Genomic DNA, 24695 nt, shown 5'->3' with positions numbered 1-24695 from the left:
CAGAGTGACTATCTCCCTCTCAGAAGCTTTAATGATGCGGCCTGGAACGTCAGTGACTTTCAGGAATAAATGCAAAATAATTTCATAATGGTACTGCACGTCTTTTGTATGTTTTAATCCACTTTTTTTGCGCTGACAAGGGCCCCTTTCTGTCAATTGATGACATCGCCATACTGTACCATGTGACCCTGGAAAGAGAAGTTATGGGTAAGAGATTGGTTTTAACAGGCTAATGCTACCACATGTATATTTAAGTTATTTTGGTGACAGTAATGCAATGGAAGTGTAATCAGTAACATATTATTCTGGTTATGTTGTAAATTAACTTATTTTCAGTAATATAATTTCTTGATTTATATACGTGTACTTAATTTAGTCTCGAGCATTGAATATGTGTACAATGGAGCAAATAGGTGACCCAAAAATGGACCAATTATAAAGATGTAATATGTATCAGCAAAGAACTCTGCAACTTTATTAAAGCAGGACCAAAATGTCAAAACAGTAAATCACAAGAACCAAACTTCCGACGCGGCAGAAGAGGGAATGGTTTGATGTATCCCAAGGTGTTACATTACAGGGCGACACTGTGAAAAGGTGGCGGGGTGAAGGTGCTGAGGTCAACCAATCTCAGGTTACTTTCTCACGAGATTAAGGAGAAGGAAGAAACCTGCTGAGGAAACTGCCATTCAAGGTTGCTTCGAAAATGAACCATATCATGAGGGAGATTTGTCAACCTATTATTGTCTGTGGAGGGATAATTTGACAAATAAACACCTTCATAGCTAGGATAAACTGCTTCCCATCATTCTAGTCTTTGTGCTCAGCGAATACGCTTCTGGAGTAAATTAAGAGTATTTCGTTTGTCAGGAAACAACAACGGAAGATATCAAGGTATCAAACTGTCCCCTGTTTCCCTTACTTTTCAGTCCAAATGCTCATCAAAACAGGTTCATTATTGCAGGTAACCTTTCTGTTTATCACAGATTAGAGTTGTTTACTGTGAAATTTAGTTGAGAATGTCAAAAAAACAACAACCATTTTTCAGCTCCGCCTCCGCCTCTTCCATCTGCTGCTGTTGCGCAAGTCTGATGTGGGAGAGGTTTATTGACAGGTGCTCATCAATCTCTGGCTGCAGCACTTCTTCAAGAATCAGTTTTGTAAGATCCATTTGAAAAGGTTCAATGTCAGTGTTCATTTCTCATGAAACCGCGCTTCTCCTGTGAGCACAAACCTGTCCATCACACACAGCTATTTCACATAAATGTCACAGCCCCATGTTGCTTATCATTGCTCATTCTTATGCAACCTGTTGCACCATCAACCTCTCCTCCATCATTCATCTCTGAGTATTTAAAAATATATGTTCTACAGGGTAGCAGACTCACCTGGGGGTGAACAACAAGCCCACCTGTGTTCATGTGACATTAAATATGTGTGTTTCTGTCATGCCTGTGGCTGATTCATGTAAAAACAACTAAGGCTGCAAGAAGACAATTTGCAAAATGTCAATTCCCCTCAGTGGCAGCCGTCTTCACACTCCAATAAACTGCTTTCATGATGACCCAATTTTTCTGTGTAAACGTCACAATCAGCAGATCCCAGTTCCGACGCGTCACTGAGGCACGGTTCGCCTCATCGCGGCTTCTGGAAGTTGACGGTGGTTCCGCTCGTTCTATCGAGTGGCAAGTGTTCCTCAGAGGAGCGACACTCTCTCATATTACGCTTTTTATTGACAAAAATATTACCAGGTTCATAAAATGATATTAATTCGAAAGCCCTCATTTGAAAACACAACCCTGACACACGCTAAATCGACTGCTGTGTGTGTGGTCATCATTCAAAATCCTAAAAATATCTTCTTGTGTATCAGCACCTGGTCAACCGTCCTCACATGTTCCTCCACTGTAGGAATTATGGGAGGGTCGTGTGTTCATTCATGGTTCAGACACAGCAGTGACATGAACATGTTGCCTTCAGCTTGACAGCAGGAGAGGTTCCAGGTGCTTTAGGCCATGTGGAATTCCAGAAGTCTCTCAAGGTGCTTGTAGGATTGGCAGACAGTAGCTGAGGTCACATGGTTTCACTTTATGTCAGGTCTCAGGGTCTTTGTAAGGTAGTCATTACCTGTTTATGTATTTTCCTCACAAGACCTAAATCAGCCTGAAGAAACTACATCCAGGTGGACTTTGTAGTTTATTTATCTCTCACTCTTGCTTCTGTTACAGTGGTGAAGTATTCAGAATTTAGTTCAAATATGCTTTTTGTCTGATTTTACATCTACTTACATTTCACTAGTTGTCTCCTCAAAATACATGCAATGACAAAGATATGTGGTACACAACTCCGGCTGTGCAAACAAACATCAAATATTATTCCAGCTGATCAGCAGCAGAGGGAGCTCATTCTCTGCCATTTTGGACTGAAAACTTACTACAAAAATCAGCTGTTGTGCGATAACATTTGACTCCACACTTCCCTCTTCCTGTCTGTCATTTTATAGAAGTTATCCGTTAATGTATCCTTCAGTGTATTCAGTCCAAAATGGCGGTAGCGCTGTTGTCAAAAGAAGCCCTGACGTAGTGATTTTGAGGCATAAATATTACCCTGCCGTGTTATTTTCCTTTTTTCAAAAACAATTTTTTTTCCCCCCACATCACTGAAGTTCTTTTTACTTTTAAAGTTACTAGCAATAATATTCTCGATATACTAAACATCAGGTCGTATTTATCTTTTGGTGTGCGAGCCCGGTTGTTCATGTCATTACCTTGGCACTGTGAGTCCATGACCTTTTTTTGAGGGTGGGGCTTCTGAAGCAGCACTGCAGGGAAGGGGTGTGTTTGTTTGGCCGTTTAGTTTGAATAGCAATAATTCTTCTCGGCAGTGACTGACTCAACCTTGAAGAACTCAAGACAACTAAAGTCAGAACTGTGAAGTATGGCACTCACCGTGTTGCTGGGAAATACGGCGTTTGCTCTTACTGTCCCGGGAGTAATACTTTTCGTCCACTGTCGTGTAACACAATGGATAACAGTTCGCACTCCTGTGGAAGTAACTTGTGAGGGACCCGTGGGGGCTAAAGCAGCATATCCTATACATTGCTGCTCTTCCTGTCTACTTCCACATAGTTATTTTATCTCGAAATATATTTTATCACTTGTACTGTATTCTTTTGTCTGAACGGAATTCTTACTAAAAAGGATGCTCCCATGATTTATTGTTTTACAGACTGGTGAGTAACACCGTCAGCGGTGGAGAGGTCGTAACCTATTTGACTGTCCCACGGGGTGTCGTCTCGGCATTAAAGCCTTTCCCAGACAATATCACCTTTCCCAAAGCAAGATGACTTCATTGTTAACTGAAACCACTGAAATCCTGAAAGTGATGAAGATTTTTGGCCTCAGGTAGCAGCCGAGCAGACGCACAATGCCAAAGTTGTCCCCTTCAACATGTCATCGTCTAGTCTTCCAGGGAAAGAAATTACAGATGGCTGTAACAGTTTTCCCAGTTCCCGGCATGCTTGTGTAGACGTGTCTGGCTGTTTTCAGTTAGTGGGAGTACCATAGTCCAAATACTTTTCAGTTCAAGTGAAAAGCTTAAGTCATAAATCGTAAGTGCAGTTGAATATAATTAACGTGGCAATTTAAATATGCCTGGTTGTTGTTATGCTGACGCCTGTTTGATCTTGAACTCCGCTTTAGCCCCCCTGTATTTTCCATTAGAACCGCTGAGCTTGATCTGGTTTGCTCCAAAAATGGCGATGTAGTTTTTTTTTTTTAATGAATTTATTGTCAGTTTGGGGAGGGTTCTTTAAAGCGCTTGTCCCTGCGTGGGTTTCCTCGAGGCGCTCCAGCTTCATCCCTCAGAACAAAAACATGCAGTTTAGGTTGAGTGGTGACAGTAAATTGCCTGTAGGAGTAGAAGGTGTATATTAAAGGTGTTCCAGTGGAATATCAGTGGCCCGGGTCAACCTTCAGCGAGGCTCATCCTGCAAAATAATGGTTTTGGGCCTCTGGTTGTTTGTGGACTGAATCCATTTGGGTGTGGCTGTGTGAGAACCAAACTATGTAATCCATCATAATATAGCACCATTTGTGAGTCACTTTTTGTTTTTAATAATCAACATAAGGGTGCTGATGGATGTTGATAAATTAGCACCCACAGGCAATTTTGTGTTCGTCTGTTAATTTGCATCCTGTTTACGCGTTGAGTGTGAACAGTCGAGTGATAACCTGCATTTTCAAGTGTGATAGCATGGCGAGAGTTTAACTCTGAAACTGTGGGATTGTGTTTGTTTTCAAATTAAAAGCTACCAGCGTGGATGTGTCTTGAGTTGTAACCCTAAAAAAAATCCAAATGTACGATTGTGTCATGTGACGCACCAGGAAATGATGTTCTGTTCTTTCAAAAACAGGCATTTATCTCAAAAGACTTGAGGCGTGGGACACACAAAATGACTTCCTGGCCATAAGATAAAGATTTCCTGCATTTAATGATGTTTATGCATCCAATTATGGTCAAAGATGATGGTTTTGTTTTTGCTTTCACTTCATTTGCAGCCACTCGGCAGTGTCTCTAGGAGTATTTACAGTATTATTTCAAAACAAGTTGCATGTAAATGTCTAATCGAGTCACGTAGATCTTTATCTTTGGTGACCTCTGGAGGAATATCATTCGACTATCTGGGCTGTTGGCTGAAAAACGGAATAACTTAGACAGAAAATGGCCGCATGAACAATGAAGCAGTTGTTTTATATATGAGTCTTTTCAGTGCAGCAAAATGCTTTAACATTTCTGCACATGAACAAACTATTTGGAGCAACACTGTATGAGGGTGCAGCGGTCCAGACCAGCCACCCTGTGGAAGGAACTCTCTTCAGCCACAGCAATCTCATTCTTCCAGTCGCTAAACAAAGATTGTGACCAGAGCAGAGTGCTGGAATGTAAATTGACTGTTAAACTGAGAGTTTCAACCTTAGCTCGTGCTAAGTTAGCCTTCTCATGAAGTTCACTGTTCTAATGGCGGTGCGTAGGCAAAGGTCAGGCTTAAACACTGCGAACAAATACCTCGTGTGCTTGTATTACACACGCTGAGCCACTATTTTTCTTTTACGTGTTACAATTCCCATTATAGTCTTTAATAAACTTGTTGGTTTCTGGTGTTGCCTCACACGTGCACACACAAGCATGTGCGCTCATGAGAACCTCCTTATCTCCACCATCAGCTGTGAAATAGTGGAAAGTGGGAGGTGCTGAAGCTTTCAGTTGAAGCTGATGTGTGTATGTGAGAGAGAGAGAGAGAGAGAGAGAGCCATTGTGATAGCAAACCCTGACACAGACAGAGAGGTTGCTTGGATTAACAGACATTAGCACATGAAGTCATAAGCGAGCAGGAAACACCACAGGAAATGCCTAAGAGGGTGTGTAATGTCATCTCTGATGACCGTGGCACCCGCATCACATTAATGATAGTACGGTCCGAAAATAGTCAAGGCTTTTATACACGTAGCACACAAATGGGAGGAAGCATTTACAAATATCTGCGATACTCTATATCTAGGCCACAAATAACTTGATCAAAGAAGCTATCCCAGTGATAATAGCTTTATGAGACATATAACATTCAGAATATGAAACTAGATTTTTCCAAATTGTCCGTCTGGTTTTATGTTTATTGACATTTCAAGATTTAAGCATGTCTTGCTCTTGAAAATAAACCTTTTTAAAGGAATAATTTAAGCACAATTACATCTTGGACAAGCACGCCTTATAGGTTTCATTTATATGATCGGAACATTTGGTTTGCTGCAGGTGTCCAATCTTGCCCCGTATATTTCACACTCAGGGAAAGAGACGGCAGGCTGCTATCTAATCAACACAGGAGGAAGCTACTGTGTGTCTGTCATCAACACCATTTGGCTCATTCAATATCCTCAGGAAACACGCCAACATTTACTCTTTGTTATTCTAGCTGACTGCTGTTAATGTTTCTTTATGGCTCACTGTGAAATCCACAAGCTGCCGCATAGTTTATCTTCCATAAAAGTTGATGGAAGCTTCGCCAGGTTGCATGGAATCGCTAACAATAGCTCAAGATTAGAGGAAATATATTATGTCTCTGTCGTGAAGTATGAGGCGATGTGTACGCGTGACTTATCAAGTCAGTCGGCTCTGTCCTTTTTCTGTTTCTTGCTCTTTTTTTGTTAGGTCCGGAGATATTATGTCCTTACAGGGTATAGGTTTTGAAAATTTGTTTCACAGGGAGTGACGACGCACAGGAAACAGTTCTCAGTTTTGTGTTGCTTTATTGGTGGAGAAAAGTAAATGTCATCCCCTAAGAGCGAGAAAGATTATTGGTCGGATTTGAACACAGCATGAAGAGACGATAAATGTTCTCAGTTTCCTTGTTTCTGCTTGATGACATGCTTCTATTTCTCTGTCAGATCTCTGAGCTCTGATTGCATTATCCCTCTGCGTTTTTCCCCATTACGCACATTTGTGCAAAAATCAAACGTCACTTTTTGATTTCTAACTTTGCTCCGTTAGGATCTCCGTCCTGAAACCTCGTCAACTTTTTGAAACTCGTTCTTCTTGTTCAGTTTCCTGGAAGTTTCTTGACTTTAAAAGAATCCCGCATGTCATCTTTCTGCCCCCCAGTCGTATAAAATATCGTATTTGTGTCAAATTGGAGCGTCACGCACACCCTTAGACAGTAAAGAGGCTGGAGGGGTGGTGACAGGTGGCCGGTGACGGTGGTGTGTTTGTGTGTGTGTGAGAGACAAAGGGAGTCCGCTTTGTCCATCATCGGGCCGTGCAAGTGTGTAAAACCAGTCAGTCGTAAGATTTGGTGGAACGTATGATAATCTAATTTGAACAGCAGATCAATGTTTTGATGTTTGATGGGTTTTTTTTGGGGGGGGGGGGGGTTACCTGGGTACAAAATATGTCCACTGACTGCAACTGCGACAGTTGAGATGCTGGAGGATGGTTGAAATGCAAACGTGAGAAATGCAGGAATGAAAGAACGCAATGTAGCGCAGTTTGGCGTGTTCCACAAACACAAAACATTTGAATATTTGGTATTTAGGTAATCAAATGGCTGTTTGAATAAAAGAGGATAATCTCACAGCTCCTGAGGTCAGAAAGGTTCTTGCTAGAATGTTCTAAAAGCGGCACGGATATCATCAGTACAGGCTCTCTCTCTACTCCATCACCCTCCCTACTCTGTAGATAGCGGACAGATGGAACTAGGCTGTCGCTTTGCTAAAGTTAGCATGCAATTAGTTCACACACTAATTAGCTATGAGAGGAGCAGAGGCGCAGCAGATTTCCCCGGTGTCTCAAACCTGTTTTCCAGCTTGACTGGGATTAAATGAGGTCCTGGCTGCTGCTGCTGCTGCAGGAACAAGAAAACATGGCGGCTGTGATAATACAGAGATAGACTGTATTTGTCAGTTCATTAATAAGTTAAGAGATTACAGTGACGATATTTATGAGAGGAAAGGTTCAGGTGAGTTTAGATATTGATATTGAATGTCTATTTTACTGCTGGATTACATGTGGTTTCGTTTTAGGACCCAGCCGTTCCCGAAAAGGCCACATTCTCACTTTCTCGTATTTATCGGTGCTGCTGGCCAAGCGTACTTTTTCACTGGGAAGAAAAATAACTATGTCCCATTAATGTCTCTTCAATCTGTGTGTGTGTGTGTGTGTGTGTGTGTGAGTGTGAGTTTGTGGTGAGTGTGTGTGTGAGAGAGAGAGAGAAAGAGAGAGAGAGAGAGAGAGAGCCAGGTGCAAGAATGCGGAGGAGATATAAAATGATTAAAGCTCTGTAGAGTAGAGGGGCTGTCAGGTATACAGTAAGAGACGGTTTTATTTACGTTCAGATTCCTGATCATATCAGTTCGATGAGTCATTCTCTCAGCAGGTGCCACGAAGAACAAATCATACTATTTCCACCATGTTTTCCAAGTCAAACCTGAAACATTTGACTCCTAAGTATCAGATGAATTAGGTTTAGCACTGCAGAGACTTCACATTGTTGTTCTGCTGACAGTGGAGACGAAATTCTCTGGCATCACATGAAAGCAAGGGAGGTCTCATTGTTGGAACATTAGCTATTCATGCACTTGTACTCCCCTGGAGGGATGGGATCAGGAATCCCACCCATTTACAAGAAGAAGGCAACATCTTGAGGAAACACGTCCAGATTTTAAGGCTTGGGTGGAGCAGCAGTTTAACTGTGTTTTTCACCTTACAGGGAATAAAGTCTCTCTTATCTAAAAAGGCAAAATCTCTATTTCTCTCTGTCTCAACTGAAAAGTATAAACTTTTTCTGACAAATAACCATAACCATATCTGACGCCGGTCCACACAAATTGCAACAAATTTCTAAATTCTCTGTTTGTGTGTGACATCAGAATCAATCCATGCGTGAAGCAAGATGTCACAAAAGAGCACAAAGGTCATTTGTTATTCATTAAGGAAATGGATCCGAACCAGCCATGTGCTACTCATCCACTTTTGATCTTTTTCTCTTTTTAAAAAAAAGTCTGCGAAGATTAAAAAGAGATTTTGGGGGGCGGTGTCAATAGTTTTCACCAGTCTGACCCAAAATTTAATGAATTCCTCTTTGCGTCATGTTGAATTCCTCCACAAAATATGGTGAAACCAAGCTCCCTTGTTTTTGCTCTACCCTGCTAGCAAACAGATCTGACAACATGACCCTCCCCTTAGCGGTGAAGACACATAACGACATCCAACAGCCGACACGGTTGGATTTTTTTCAGTAAGAATGCAGAAAGGTGGCATCCTCAACTTTACTGCACGTAAAAGAAATGAAATGAAGCTCAGGACATTGGTATTCCAAGCGATTGCTGACACTTCGGTAACTTTTTTAGCTAGCTAGGAGGCTAACATTACATTAGCGCCGCAAAAAGTAACTAGCTAGCTGGAAGGCTAATATTACATTAGCGACACAAAACTCGTTCAGCAACAAAGACAAGTCTATGAGAAAAACCGTGACATAATGTTTGATAGGATCATCTAATTTCTCATATTTCACCACAAATGCTGGGGTGACGTGTGTTGCACTTCTTGAAGCTCTCAAAAACCTATTTCCTCTAGCGGGATTGTTTGACATGAACTGACACTGAACTGGAACTTTCCACTTCTCCAGCTGCTCTTGAATGCACATTTAAAAACGTATATTTCCTGAGTTATCTTTTGCCTTCAGGCCGTTTTACCTTTAATTGCAGATCTCTTTCACAAAGTCATAAAAAGAACTCATTAAGATGCAAACATCCCCCTCGCCGGCCAAATTCCACAAAAAAAACAACTTAGTGCTTTCACACGTGATCACTTCAGCAGAATTGAACTTCAAGTCCCGAAGAACCACAACAATGACTCCAGTGAACCAGATGGGGAACCATAAATCTTACCCATGCATACCCATTAGGGTCCATAAATAGTCCTAAACTTTTGGGGGTAAAGACATTGCAGCGAATCTCTTTCCCCCCGAGGGTCCTGAGGGCCGACGCGGCGTGCAAACCACCGACCAATAACTCTCCCATTCTTTAAGTGACAGAGAGCTTTTTTATTCTCTCATTTATTTCTAAGTAAATTATGGATGGGAAACAATGTCATGTGCTTTTTTCTGCAGCAATAACTAGTGATGATGACGGGTTGTCTGAGAGCAGATATAAACCAGCTGTCTGGAGGAAGAGGAGGAGGTTTTGTGTGCAAGACAAAGAAACGCAGCTGTAAGTAAACAGACGGAAGGAGGTTGAGACATTTGATTTGTTTAATTCTTGAATTGTTTTAGTTTGGATCAGACGGAACGGATTTTTATTCCATTTTACTCCGGCGCTTCCCTTATAAAATTAATAACTGTAACACCAGTCCCATCAGCATAAGTCACATACAAATACCAGACCATGTGAATTGATACATTTAATCCCTTTACTCCTTTGAAAGAGGTTCAGGCATGCTCATAGCCGGAGGGGTCAGGCGGTTGTTGCAAGTGTGTTTTTGTTAAACCCCACGAGTGAATCTATTTTCTGAGGCACCTCTGACACTCATCTGGACCACAACAATACCCCCTTTCTCCCAACCGCCTCACGCTTGGCTGGCCTCTCTGAATACGACCCAGGGTGAAATAATCCATACCCCACGAACCCCCACACTGCACCGACATACATAGAAACACGCGTGCGCGCGCACACACACACACACACACACGCTGGCACTTAATGGGTCACACGTGTTGGGGCTCACTCATGTCTCACCTCTCTTAAGAGTTCACAAGCACTCACCTGTAACTACGGGCCAAAGCAAACACTTACACCGTACATTCAAGCTGGAGGGCAATTAACAAAAAGAAAAAACGCACAAACATAAATGCGCACACATGAAGGAATTCAAGTGGACAATAGATATAGGAACATCTATTTAAGGATCTTGAATAATCGTGGAAACCTGGATCAACGCTGCAACACTGCCCCTGTGTGGAAAAATGGGGAAACTACAAGGTGTATCAAGGTTGCCCTTCTCACAAACTCAGCAGCTTGTAAATTCTGACTCCATTGTCAAGACAAACAAACAAACACACAAACAAGAAAAACAACACTTTTTTGTGGCTTCACTTTTAGTTCAGTTAGTTTTGTTTATTCTGTTTGCATCTGCAATCCCTGTCCAGGTTAACATAGCATATACAATAAAATACAAAACACATAATTGATGCAAATAATCATGTTTACCCGCCAGGCAGGAGTTTTATGACTTTATGGATTACTATATACGACTTTTGAGAATGTACCTCCACCAAGGAGTCTACAGGCTACAGAATATCAGTTTCCTGCTGACGCAAGCATCTGGATCATTTAGAAATAGAACCTTATATTAAAAAAAGGTCTTCTGGGTCACAGATCTAGAATACTATCACAATGATGTACAGAAACTACAACTTCCTCCATCAACTTCACATGGACAATGTTTGAAATTCGTCCATAATGTGTTAGGAAAAAATATAGGGCCAATAGCCACACCCTGCAAGTGGCACAAAGCAGTCTTCAGGATCCAGGAGCTTCTACTACTATTACTACTACTACTACTATTACTACTCCTACTGCTACTACCACTTCTACTTCTAAAAGTTGATCCAGATTGATCCAAGTCAGATGCATTTCCCCTCTAATATTACTTACATTTCCACCAAATTTCTCAAAAGTTTATCCATTAGTTTCAGAGATATCCCTCTAGCAATCAAACAGAGAGACACAGTGGTGACGAAAGCAAACTTTCACTTGGGATCCCAAGTAGGCCAGGGGAGGCCCTGATCTGGGGACGGACGAGCAGGCAGACTGAACACCGGATGGTCTGGCAAACCAGTCGAGGATCAGACAGACAGAATAGGAAACGCGGAATTAAAACACACCTGAGCTAATGTGACAACACAAGACAGGCGCAGCACCTCGCGGTGGGGAGGGAGCTAATTAGACGAGGACGGATGAATTAACTGATGAGACATAATGCTGATCATAACAACGGTCAGGAAGTAAAACACACCATCTGATACACCAGCGTAAATAACAAAATAAAATCAACTATCGCCCAAAGTAGAAATAAAAAATGTGAGATTCCCAGAAAAGACATGAAAGACCACAACTACAAAAAACAACAACAGCAGTCCAAACGGCATTGTTGTACTTTTATAGACATTTCACAAGAGCGTGTGGTGCAGAACATAAAACCAAGTTTGACTCGTGTTTCAAAATAAGATAATACAATAATTTTGAGTCTTGGGCTTTTTTGTTTGAATACTCTCAATTTTTTTTTTCGTATACCACAGTAAAATTGTAAAAAAAGAAATATTCAGCAAAATATCACTCCTATGAACATGTTTTTTTTAAATTTGATGTAAAATTCTGGATTGTATCAGAATATATTTTTCATGACATTAAAACTGGATTAAATTTATCCCTGAAAAGCTTCATAAAGACGTCATGGTTGTGCATTTGCAGCGGGGTGGGCAGACGCTGTGTTCAGGGGCCGATCCACTCCTCACATCCGGCTTATCTTCAGTCTGCATGTTGAAACATCCTGGATGCTCACAAGAACGTGAGCACAGAGAAAAGTAAGACTTGATTTTCTCTTATTTTAGAATTATTAATCTTATTTGAGTTATTTTTATTATATCTGGTGACGTGAGTTGTTCAGGATCAGCCGTGATAGGGAGGGGTTTTTCTTTTGCTTCTGTTCTAGATGCTTCAGAGACAAAACTGAAGCAATGTGCTGTATTTTTAAGACAGTCTTGCTTACTTCTCGTAGTTTGATCATGCCGGGGGATTCTTGTGAAAGACATCAGGATGACACACTCATGGTTTTCACACTGCGCAGTTGTCAATGAATTCGAAAAGTCAATTTGACAGTTGTCAGTTCAGATAACTATTGTGTACAAATCAGTATATTTTTCTGACAAATTCAAATGAAGTAGTTGTTGAATTCAATGAAACGATTTGTTTTTGTCTTTCAACCACATACAAGAATGATACGAACACGCGCACACAAACGATCAGATGAACTCACAAACATACAGTTGATGCAGGGAGAAAATAAAATACAGAACAATTCTTTTTATACTTTATTCCTAAATTTAAAATATCTAACTGAAATAGAAGGGGGTTGTGGTTCGCGGCACAAATGTTCTGTGTTATAAAAGTGTTAAAAGTGCTCCGCAGCTCTTCTGATGGTTATATTTCTATATTTAACACCGGGGACAGAGGAGGTCGTCGTCCTTGACACCGGCCTCTTCGCAGCAAGTTGGCTCCCACTGATAAGAGACTGGGCTGGTGAGGTCACGCTCCTTATCTTTACAGCCATTTAAAAGGCTGCCGGCACTTTAACATGTTGTCCAACGTGGAATTTGTTTTTTTTTAAATTTTTGTTGTTGTTGAAATCTTTACTCCAACCCGTGTTAGTTTTACTCTACAAGGTGAAACTCGCCATGTGCGTTGACATATTTCCTCGTGAATGAATACTGCTTTGTGTGGAAGTTGTAGAAATTCAATCTTCTGTGTTAACAATAAAGCAAATTGATTGGACAGAATATCATTTAAGCACCACTGGCAAACATATTTTTAGTCATGGTTTAATTAACGGACAGATCAGATAATATAAAACTCATATTTGTTCATGTAAATGAACATAACTACCTTTTTGCACACTACACACTTTCTTTTGAAAAACTAGACTTGAGGTGAACCTGAGTTCAAACATACTTCATTACAATGTTAGAATTTCTAGCGTAAAATGATTTCCCATACATCCATGAAGACATTAACCCTAATTTTGTGTGACGATAAGATTCTCCCGTAATTTGTCTGTCATAAACCACATGAACTAAAATCAGAGAAAGAAAAACTCACTACATAGCCGTCATAATACCTTGCACCAAGTTAAATCTTTTGAGAGCAGATAAGCTGAGAAGGATTGACAAACACTGGCGAAAAACTAAGTGAGTGATGATATCTTGAAGAAAAAATGTTAATCTAAAGAAGAAAGAACATTTTTCGGATGTTAACCTTTTCTAAAAACGAAAAACAAAACAAAAACGTCGTAATAAAGTTGAATGTTTTTATCCGGCCAAAATTCAGAGGAGTTTTAAGGACATTGTTGAATTCTTTCTAGGAAAAACTGCTCTATAATCATGCTATAAAACGATCCCCAAATTGCAGCAGTTGAAACATTTGGCTTATAAAAATTGAACCTCATAAACACATTATTTAAAACGATAAACATCCTGAAAACATTACTTAAACTTGAGATATTATTAGAGAATGCAGTTCGCCAAGGTTGTGGGAACGTTCCCACGTTGCCCACATCGCTACATTTGTCAAAGCTATGGTTGTTCCACCGTTTTGTAATGTGAAAGTAATTCCATAAGATGCACGTATCCATGTTGTAAGAGCTTGCTACGCTGCTCTAAATGAGGACATTCTGAGGATGTGAAAAAAATCTTGTTGTTGAAAAGATTTTAGGAGAGACACGTCACAGGGTGATCTGATAGCTGGGTGATGTTCATAGGATACCACACAGGGCTTCCCCCATTGGTGCTTCCTGTTTCCTATCTCTCTCTACCATCATTAAGATCTGAATACCACAAACTGGGTTGCAACTGTAGCATTTTTAGGGAGGAACACACCAACTTTTGGGGGAATACACTTATTATGGATCCTTTTCAGTGCCAAACAAACATATTCATAACCTTCTCTTTTTAAGTATTAAGGAGCCGCAGCTGATTGCTAGTTAGCTTAGCTCCTTGTTAGCTTGGCTGCAATGAACCCTAGCGGTGGGGCAACGTGCACTGCGCCCACTTAACAAAGTAGTTCCGGTTAGGAATCTGCCTCTGAAGTAACAACAACTTTGTAATTTTAACAGTTTTTTCAGAGTGAAAATCAAACACAAACCTATGTCTATTAATACAGACAAAGAGCGTTTTGGTTTAAAGTGTATTTGGCTCTTGCGGTGGCTTTCTCTACTGCTACGCTGCTAACACTCATTGGAAATAAGCTAACCAGCGGTTAGCCAACCCATGAGGGTCTTTACCACCATGATTCAGGCAGAGAGGAGAGAAGGGAATTTATTTGCTGGACTGTCAGTAAATACAATGGGTGTATTAAAATGTATTTGGTTTTTGAGGCGGCATTCTCTACTGCTACAGTGCTAGCACTCATTGAAGCTAAGCTAACTAACCAGTGATGGTCTGGAGTTCTGTAAGTAATTCAAAGAGGAAAGAAGGATACCTATCTACCTGGCTGGCTCTAAAAAATATGGACAGTCTGTGCATTTTCCCCAAAATTTGTTGTGTTTCTTAAAACATTATTAGAACATTGCATGCAAATTTCTGGTACACGCATTTCTTGGCTGCGATGATGTTAGGGATACTCATCAATAGAGATAGATCTGTCCCACAAGAGGATAAGAGAGACTGACGAGAGAGGAAACAAGGGAGATTATGTTCGTGTGTGTGTGTGTGTGTGTGTGTGTGTGTGTGTGTGTGTGTGTGTGTGTGTGTGTGTGTGTGAGTGAGTGTCAAGGCCACCCACAGGTGAGTTCATGAGCACAGGGTTAATCCGTCTACGGCAGTGAATAGTTTGAGAGGAGGAAGAACCGCATAATCTGATGTCCCGCTTGTCGCTCACACATGCCTGCAATGGTCTGGACAGGGGAGGGTGTTGCTCGGGATAGCTTCCCTAAACGGATTACAGGAGAGCACGTCAGTGAAAGGGCACCTGGACACGCACATAGACACACACACGCACGCACATGCAGGTGCACAAAGATTAGTCGGAAGTGCATTTTTCACCTCCTGCAAGGAGCTTAAAGTCCTTACTAGCTGAGAGAGAGAGAGAGAGACACAAAGAGTTGGAGCTGCTTTGACATTTCTCTGCCTCTCCTCTCAAAATTTCACACTCAGTCATTAAATGATTCTCCTTTTTTTCTAGATAACCCTTTAACTGACTTGAGAGCTGCCACAACAGGAGTATGGAGGTAGACTCAAAAGATGAGCAAGCATCTACATCTCAGGTTCCAGACAACAGCCAGGTGGAGAGCCTGGATATATCCGGCTTTGAACTGACCGCCGACCGTCTGGAGCAGCTGATGAAGAGCATGGAGGTGCTGCTATCAGACGTGGAGCAGCTGAGAAGCCACTGCAGTCACCAGGCCACCGAGCTGATGGCAGCGGCGGTGGACCTGAGGCAGCAGCAGGACGACTTGAAGGAGAGCTACTCAGAGCTGTCAAGGGAAATGCAAGAGATCATAGATGCAGTGGATGACTTGTTTAGCACCAAGAGTGCCTTTGAAACCAAAGAGAAGCAAGCCCAAAAACTGAACCGGCAGCTCTGAGGGGCCGAGACGGACTTACGGACATTGTAGAGAGAGACAATTATGGGGTGTGGATTTGGATTTGAATTTTGCAGTCTAAATTTGGGAGGGATGGCTTTAGAGGTGGGATTGGTATATTGAGTGGCATTATATAGGCTTTTCATTATGTAAATAGTAATTATTATGTTTGCCTATAGGAGGCCTTTAGCAGCACTACGCATAAACTGCGAGGCTTAATTTCTCTAACCTTGGTGGAAGGGTATAGCTGAGCCACGGAAGAGCCTGTAAATTTTGGGGCAGATTTGTTTGATAAAGTGAAGTTTGTTTTTTCACATTGAGTTTGGCTGAGGTCTCCAGGCTCTTAAACGCCTGTCGGCCAGCAAGATTAAGCTAAAACGATCAAATGAAGTTTGACAACCTTTTAAACTTTAATCATTATGTTTTTTGCTTTTACGATTAAAACAAAAAAGGATTTTTAAATTTTTTTTTACATGAAATATAATTACGTTTCCAATGGGGGTAATGGGATCGCCAGCATCGGTTTCTCTTTTAGATTCTCTTTAGGATTACTCAGGAAATTGAAGATGGATTCAGCTAGAAAATAAACCTCAAGTTGAAGAACGATCAGTGACATTTTGGGAACTGATCTGGAGCCGATGAGGTCACACCTAAAGGTCAGATACTTTACATAGAATCTGACATTTACCGTAAAGAAGTTTGTAAAATGAATCCGTATCATTGCATTTTGTCCAGGAAATTCCATAATACAAGACAACAAAATCCTACCATAAACGTAAGAATAAACTCGAAACCGTCACCTGTGAGACATTAATGAAAAAACTCAGCAGCACGTGAGGTGAGAAGACAATACAGGCATCCAAAATAAGCTGTGTGTCAACCAATAACCCCCAAACACACCCTAGCTTACTTTTTGTTTTATTTTTTTTTTATTGTTTGCATTCACTCTGACATTGTACGTTGACAGGCTAAAGTTAAGACATAAGAGCATATAATTTCATCTCATCAAGCCGCATGGCTCCTCTATCTAATCTTCATGGAAATTCTGACACAATAACCTCACATTTCTCTGATTACTGGTGGTACTTTCATATATATTCTCCTTCCAACCAGGCAATGTTCCCCTGTGGTTTCTCACTAAAATAAACCTAATTACAGCTTGAGGGCAATGTGCCTCGCAAAATTCCTTAGCTGTGACTTTTTTTTCTGTATTTAGTGGTTATGGGATGTATGCAAGGGACATTCAGCGGTCAATAAACTGAAGAAATATCAATTATCACGATTAAGAGCTCTTCAAAAGCCTCCGGTTGCTTCTGTGTTAACTTAAGGAGCTTTTTCACCTCGGATCCCTTTGTTATGGATCTCTAGTATGATACTTGGACTTTATTGTGATTAATGCCTTTTAACATTCCTGCATAAAACCATTAAATAATGAGTGCTCGGATTTTTCCGCTTTTATGCTGGAATTTACAGATTGAGCATGAATGAAACATAACGAGATGTCAAAATCTGCAACATTAGTTCACCAAACCTATTCCATACAAATTATTTAAAGTGGGAAAATAAAAATAAAAATTCAAACTCATTTGGGGGGGGGGGGCTACATGGTTGAAACCTGACACTTCTTGGGCTGTGGTGTTGGAGATGGGAGGGTGAGAGGATAGAAAGCTGGGTGACGGTGCTGAGCTTCACTCCAGTGGTGCACATCTGGGCTGGACTGCTGCTCCATCAGCAATTTCACGTCTATAAGGTAAGAGAGAGTGAGATCTTATCATGATTGTCATTAGTTTCTGTGTTTAGGTCAATAAATGATTTGCACATCTAAAACTTGGAGCATGAAACAAATGTCTTACTTAAAGAGTAAAACTCCCAAGTTGCATTTTATTTTCATAATGTTATACTGCTAAGTAGTGAAGTAGAAAAGTGTGTTTTCGAATATCAAACTTATAGATTGAAGTTCAATTTTGGTAAATACTTTGTTGCTAATTTTTTTTTTTCAATTAATTTTCCTGTTTTGAATGTGTAAAAGTGCAAAAGAGCAAATAATGTAACGTGTGGTGCAGGATAGTTTTATAAAAGTATCGTTCAGGTAGGGGTACTGACGTTTCAGTAAAGGTACCGTCTGGTATTTGACAGAAGATGACATCGCAGAGGCAGCGAGGATAGGATACTGCAAAATGAAGTTGGAACTGAATAAGTGTGTAACTGGTGGTTTGAAGTAAATGTTGACATATGAATCACTGCCTTCATTAGTAGTTCTGCAGCTCTAGTTTGCAGCAAAAGTTGAGGTATTCAATGTCTTCAACCGTAGTTGTGCAGTTGCTTCCGGTGAACATGAGCATCCTGCAAGGCCTTGTTATCCTACAGCTACTGGCTGCGTCCGTCTCTACTGTAAGTCCCAGCTATACATTAACATCATACCTTTTGCGTGCACGTGTCAAACATTCCTGAATCCTCAGTACAGAATGTCCGTAACCTTTAAAAAAAAAAGAAAAAAAAAGTGCTTCCTCCACATGCACTGGCCATGATGCCATTTATATGTCACACAGTGCACATTATGCAACATGTAAGGGGAAGTTTGTGGCTGAATGTTCCACCATCTATTTTAGTGCACCACGTATGCTGTTGTTTGGTGGTTCGTGGTGGGCTGTAATGTGTTCCTGCGGCTGAGTGACTGGGAGTTTTACTGGGTGTCTTTCAGCTGACGCAGCCAACCCATGACTACTGGGGAGAGTTTGGACCCTACGGGCCCTGCAGCCGTACCTGCGGCACCGGGGTTTCCATGAGAACAAGGAAGTGTATTACTTCCAGGTAAGATTGAGGAGTTTGGGATGATAGTCCCATCTGAGTAATAGAGCATCCATTTTTTTTATGTCTTTAATACCTGACTTGCATTATTTTACTGCTTTTACGTCATTTCCACAGACATTTTTTGTCTTGAAATGCCTACTTCTCTTTAGTTCACATTTTTGTAGTCATTATGTGTTGATATCATAGTTCGTTTTTCTTTTCTTTTTTCTTATTTTTTGTACTATTACAGTTTTTTTTTTTTTTTTTAGTATTATTAAACTAATGATTTTACAAATTGATTTTTTTCAACTGAAGTGCATTTTGGAAGAGCTAAATAAATAGAGCTAAGCAAATATGGAGACCACACGCTCACATACACCTCTTAAAAGTAAAATCTGTTTATTTGAGAGAGCTAAAGTAAGTAAGCAGTCCGTTCACGTGTGTAGGGTGTGGACGGTGTGACCATATATAAGAAAATAGATCAGTCCAACCAAACCCAGCCACCTGGTGAGCCAATGACTGCTGAGACACCTACTATATATAAATGAACAAACACATAAACCATCAAGTCAGGCATTACTAGCAATAAACGTCTCCCCACATCCAACCGGATAAACAGGAAACTGGTCGAGGTTGTCACCATTTTAGAAATGACCAAAATAGTCCTAGACATGACCAGTGAACACAAACAGGTTTGACAAAGGGGAAATGTATATTTGAGATGAAAACCTGATTCTTCTTCTCCTCCTCCTCCTCCTACAGGACAGATGGAGGTCATAACTGTTTGGGATCCTCCAAGTCCTTTAAGATCTGTAATACACAGGTAATAACTCATTTTGTGTTTGGATTTTTTCTTTTTTCTTTTCAAATAATCAGACATGGCTTAAATACCACATGTGGGTTATATGACGTCATGATGCAATCGTAGGCATGTCCAGCTGGATCCAGGGACTTCAGGGAGGAGCAGTGCGCGCAGTTTGACAGATCGGGCTTTCAAGGCAAACACCACACATGGGTGCCTTACTATGGAGGTAAAAGGTCAATTAATATTCAGTTCAGGAGTCCAGATAACAATACAAACAGTGTGTACATTTCTCGAGTTTCCAGTGATATAAAACTCACATGATAGGCAAGTAGTGAATGACATAACTTACCACCAACCCTCAGTTAATAACTGGGTACCAATCTCTGGTTCTATGCGTGCCAACCCATAAAAATGATGCCATGATCAAAGCAATCTGGGTGTATCTGTTTCTGTAGGCGCCAATCCATGTGAGCTGGCATGCGTCCCGAGAGGAAGGACCTTCTTCTACCGTCACAGACCCGCAGTCGTAGACGGGACACGGTGCTACGAGGGCCGCAGTGACATCTGTGTGGATGGCGTCTGCAGGGTGAGACCAAAACTGGGATCTAGACGCACATGTAGCAATCTTTTTTTTCAGACTGTTACTGATTTTTATGTAATATCTTTTTATTCATCCACTATTAGTCTTTAGTCATCACAGGAAACAAGATTCAGCTTCATATTCAAGTTTGGTAGACTTTTAAAGGTGTTGAGCACCTTCAGTTGAGACAAAACTACAACTCGGGTGGTGTAAGAGTAACGCAACAGTATGAACTTGAATTATTTTTACTCTTATGTGTTAGTTCTTCGTGGTCCTTGTTCATAAGTATTTGCAAACATAGTTTTTTTCATCTCGATAAATAAAAGTTTCTACATTTCATTTTTAACACAAAGGGCTTTAGGTAAATCTGACCGCACTGCTTAAATTGATGATTTCTGCTTCAATAAAATATGTTTTAGAATAATTTTAACCTCCAAATCTGACCTGCCTCTAAAGAGTACCTGAACTTCAGGGTGTGTTAATGTATACCAAACAATCAAATTATTATAAGATTTTTATACGATGATGGTGCAATAAACACAACTTGTCAGTGAGCTACGGCTGTTACAGTAGAACTCTGTAATCACACATTGAGGTTATTTTTTTGTGAATCCTCTCATCTTTACACATTTAGTACACATCACATGATCAAGACCAGTGAATCTGACTGTAGTTGTTGATCTGATGGCAAACTCAAAACCTACTTTAACAACCTTTGAAACGAAATGATTTGTCTTACAGACGCTGGTCCAGGGAGATTTTATGGGCTTAGACGAGGATTCAAATTCTGTTCATGCTTCGGTTCCTGTTGCTATCGCTCCTCACCCGATAGAAACACTCACATACATCTACAAAGTAGATGTTTATGGTGAGTGTTCAGCCGCCTGCAACGGAGGAATGCAGTATCGTACTGTGGAGTGCTGGGTACAGGACCCGGTGAACCCCCATGTGGTGGATGAAACGTACTGCATTACTCAGCGCTTGCAGAGACCGCCGAGCCAGAAGGCCTGCAACCTTCATCCATGTGCTGCAGAGTACAGCGTCTCCAGCTACAGCGTGGTTGGTATCTCCCGTCGAAGGGGCTTGGTTTGACAGAAGTGTGAGGCACACCGGCTGTGGCGAAAGATGATTCATTCCCGAATTAACAACACTTCTGTTTCTCATCATGATCAGTGCTCGGTGACTTGCGGAGAGGGCGAACAGACAAGAGAGGTGGTCTGTGTGGGTCAACAGGGCGAAACTCTGGCTGACCATGCCTGCGCCGGTCTCACAAGACCTTCCTCAGTCCAAGTCTGCCGTAGACCTGCCTGCCACACACACATCACCTGGCACGTGACTGACTACGGCCTGGTAACTGAACTCATCCAGATGAAGACTCTAGATGATTTTCTTTATTTTCATTTATTAATGTCTCTCTCATGTCTCTGCAGTGCACTCGGAGCTGCGGCGGTGGCGTCAGGGAGAGACGCGTAGGCTGTTATGATACAAATCTGAACCCCTACCCTGAAGCTAGGTGTGGAACAGCAAACAGACCCGTTACTGTGGAGGCGTGCAACACACAACCATGCCCTCGAGCTCAAAGTGAGTCGTGAACCAATTGGACAATCTTTAGGTTTCAGTTGGTTTTGCTCATTGGTATTTCGCCACTCTCCTTTCTAGGAGTCCCAAGTGTACAGGACCCAAGGTCACATGAGAGCACCATGAGAGGATTTATGCCCTACGTTCACGGAGATTCCACAAGTAGGTAGAACATGAGGATGTTTTTTACTGGAAGGTGCAATTACACAGCAGAAGATCTCAAAAGAATTTAACAAATGAATGTATACAGGTAGTTATTTGAGCAGAGTTGTGTCTCCACGTGTTTTAATTAGTGCTGTCTAGACTGTGATTGTGCGGCACGATTTTCTTTTGATACACAGAAACAATATTATCGAACCATTTAGCAAAACTAACCCTATAGACTATAAAAATCTGTTATTCTTCATCAACTTTACTTTATTCAGCTTCTAGGTCACACTCCAATTTTGCCTATGACCCCCACCCTCAAGTGATTGGTCCTCACTGTGCACAGTCATATTATGGCTGCTGCCCTGATGGCCACACCACTGCCAGCGGGCCCAGGAATGAGGGCTGCCCCCAAGAAGACTGTGTCCGCACTAGGTAACTTTTCCTCCCCTGTCCTACAATCCTTTGTTGTACAATTGGTGACTGTTTTGCTGGCTCTGCAAATTAGTTTCTGCATTGAAGAATATCTTTCTTTCTTAGGTACGGATGTTGTTTGGATGGAGTGACTCCAGCTCAAGGATTTGGAAGATTTGGATGTCCCGAATATCACAGAACTGTGGTAAGAATTAGATTCTTTTCTCATCTTGTTTTTTCAAATTTATAAATACTCATTCACACATGCAGTCTTTCTCAGAATTCTTCTAGTATTTTCCCTAGAAGGGTTCATGTATGAATGACAGCAAGAACTGATTTCCTGGTAAATCTGAACTGCCAATTTTTTCTTTTTTTTTTAACCTCAAGACCAGGGAATATGCTGGCAAGGCTGTTCTGTGAGTGAAAGTGCGGAGGGCCTACCGCCGGCCTCTGCAAGCACACAATAGGAATGTTCTGGAAAGAAGCCGCATGTTTGAAAAGTGAAAAAAAAAAAAAAATGATGGTGCCAGTAAGGTATTACCAGTAATTTGTCACAGTAAATATACCATATATACACATATATTTAACATGTCAGTCAGTTTATTCTTCAAAGAAAATACTTGTCTCAGTCTGCAGAAACTCTGAATTAATTACAGGCTCTGAAGAAACTAAGCGGGGATAACCCTTTGAACATGATGCTAACCCCATGCAGCACAAAATGTAACTAAGTAAAAAGACACTTATTGAGCTCTAAGACCCTCCAAGTGACAAGAGTTTCCTCCAACTGCATCATAGACTCCAGTGTTGAGTGGAACTTTATAACTCACAGCGTCTCACATTTTTTTAAACCACAAACATACAATTCGTATCATTGCGGTCAGCGCAGTCTTTTGTCTTTCATCATGTGCAAATTGAAGGAAGAGCAGTCGCAGTCTTGCTGGGTTGGGTTAGTGGGGGTTTCTGCTCAGCGAAATCCTTGTGTTACTCGGTAAACTAAGCAGTTAGCATCAAGCTGAAAACTCTTAACTGCAGTTGACTCCTCAAGGATTTTCTAGGAAAAAGTGGATCTATATGACTCACAGTATGACAATTTATATGGCTGCATTCAGCACTGTGGATAAAAATTGAAGGGATAGCAGGTACGGTCTTGCAGGATAGCATTTGAGAGATGTCTCTTCGCTAAATCATTGACCTATTCAAGTTAAACTGAGCAGTTAGCATCAGGATGAAACCTCTGACTGCAGTTGTACCCTCAGATGTTTCTCTCCTGTCTGGGGTTTACCAAACACCTGGCTAACATTTCCAGCTGTTTCACAGCTACATTGAGGGTCTGTGCAAAACTATAGCTGGCAATTGGCCACATGGTAATGCCTTTTTAAAAAATTGTGACATGAAAAACCTACTTTTTTTGTTCTGAATTTAATTTGACAATCCTTAGATGCTTTACAGTGAAGATTGTGTTTTTCAGCAAACTACATTGCCATGGTGACACCATGATGTGATCATTTTTGTTTGTAGTTGAATACCTCATAATAATATTAAGCTTCAGCATGGACTCTTTACCTGTTTTATAAATTTGCAGCTAAATTGGAAGATTTACTATCTCTGCTTGTCTTTGCTAACCAGCACTCATCCCCTGTCAACCCACCCACATCCAGTGTGTGCTCCCTGCCTCGCGACGACGGCCCCTGTGATAACTGGAAGGTTCGGTACTACTATGACTCAGGCAATGGCAAATGCACTGAGTTTTGGTTCGGAAGCTGCCAGGGCAATGCTAATAACTTTGCTTCTCTGGAGGCATGCCAGAGACAGTGTGGGAGTGGACGTGCCCCTCAGAGGGCTACACCAAGGAGAGTGTCCACTAGGGCTTCTCACAGGGCGAGGGGTTAATCACACCCACCCACTGATACCCCAAAATCATGGGATAAATAAAGTCCTCGCTATGAAGCAAGTTAAATGGTATTTGAGCACACAGAAACGTGTAATGGACACCACAACGGATATTTAATTGAAACATCTGAGTTTTTCATGAAAGATTTATCATAGCTTTACTTTATAACTGATCCCAGTTCTTAGTTCTGGTTTTTATTATTCTCTTGATCTTTGACACTTCTTTTGATGCTGATCAGTGTTTGATTGTGTATTTTGGCTGTTGAGTCCGGAATAAAATAATGGAAAATAATATGACCAGCCAAGTTGAATAATAAAATGTATCAGTGTTTTCAGCCAAAATATTTGTGTCATTTATTTGTGTAAATTGTTGCCTAATATTGGGTGAAAGATCTGATGACTCATGGACTTCATTGTCACTCTGATTTTACTTTGTCACCTCTTTTCCTCACAGAATGCATTTTTCTGTCAGAAAGACGTGTTTGTGACTTTTGCCCCGATAACCTCATGCTGATCAAATTTACAACCCTATATATTTTCAATCAAATTTGCTATTCTAAGATACTTACAAAGGATCAGATTTAACCA

General features: G+C 41.0%; 1 protein-coding gene across 1 annotated transcript; it reads left to right on the top strand.

Annotated features, from left to right (window-relative positions):
* Nucleotides 1-38: 38 nt before the first annotated feature.
* paplnb (papilin b, proteoglycan-like sulfated glycoprotein) lies at nucleotides 39-24466 on the top strand. Its single transcript, XM_086190327.1, has 17 exons — nucleotides 39-207; nucleotides 9662-9761; nucleotides 12021-12133; nucleotides 12780-12848; nucleotides 15504-17653; nucleotides 18215-18294; nucleotides 18605-18714; nucleotides 19456-19516; nucleotides 19622-19724; nucleotides 19954-20084; nucleotides 20820-21137; nucleotides 21252-21428; nucleotides 21509-21659; nucleotides 21738-21818; nucleotides 22082-22238; nucleotides 22344-22422; nucleotides 23844-24466. The coding sequence occupies exons 6-17, from the start codon at nucleotides 18238-18240 to the stop codon at nucleotides 24105-24107; spliced, it is 1689 nt and encodes a 562-aa protein (XP_086046453.1). The 5' UTR covers nucleotides 39-207; nucleotides 9662-9761; nucleotides 12021-12133; nucleotides 12780-12848; nucleotides 15504-17653; nucleotides 18215-18237; the 3' UTR covers nucleotides 24108-24466.
* Nucleotides 24467-24695: the final 229 nt, after the last annotated feature.

Source organism: Aulostomus chinensis, chromosome 20 (assembly GCF_037954235.1).
Source record: "Aulostomus chinensis isolate RoL2024-O1b breed Wild chromosome 20, RoL_Achi_v1.0, whole genome shotgun sequence".
NCBI classification, from domain to species: Eukaryota; Metazoa; Chordata; class Actinopteri; order Syngnathiformes; family Aulostomidae; genus Aulostomus; species Aulostomus chinensis.
Note: the sequence above shows the minus strand (reverse complement) of the source record. Positions and strands in the feature narration are given on the sequence as shown.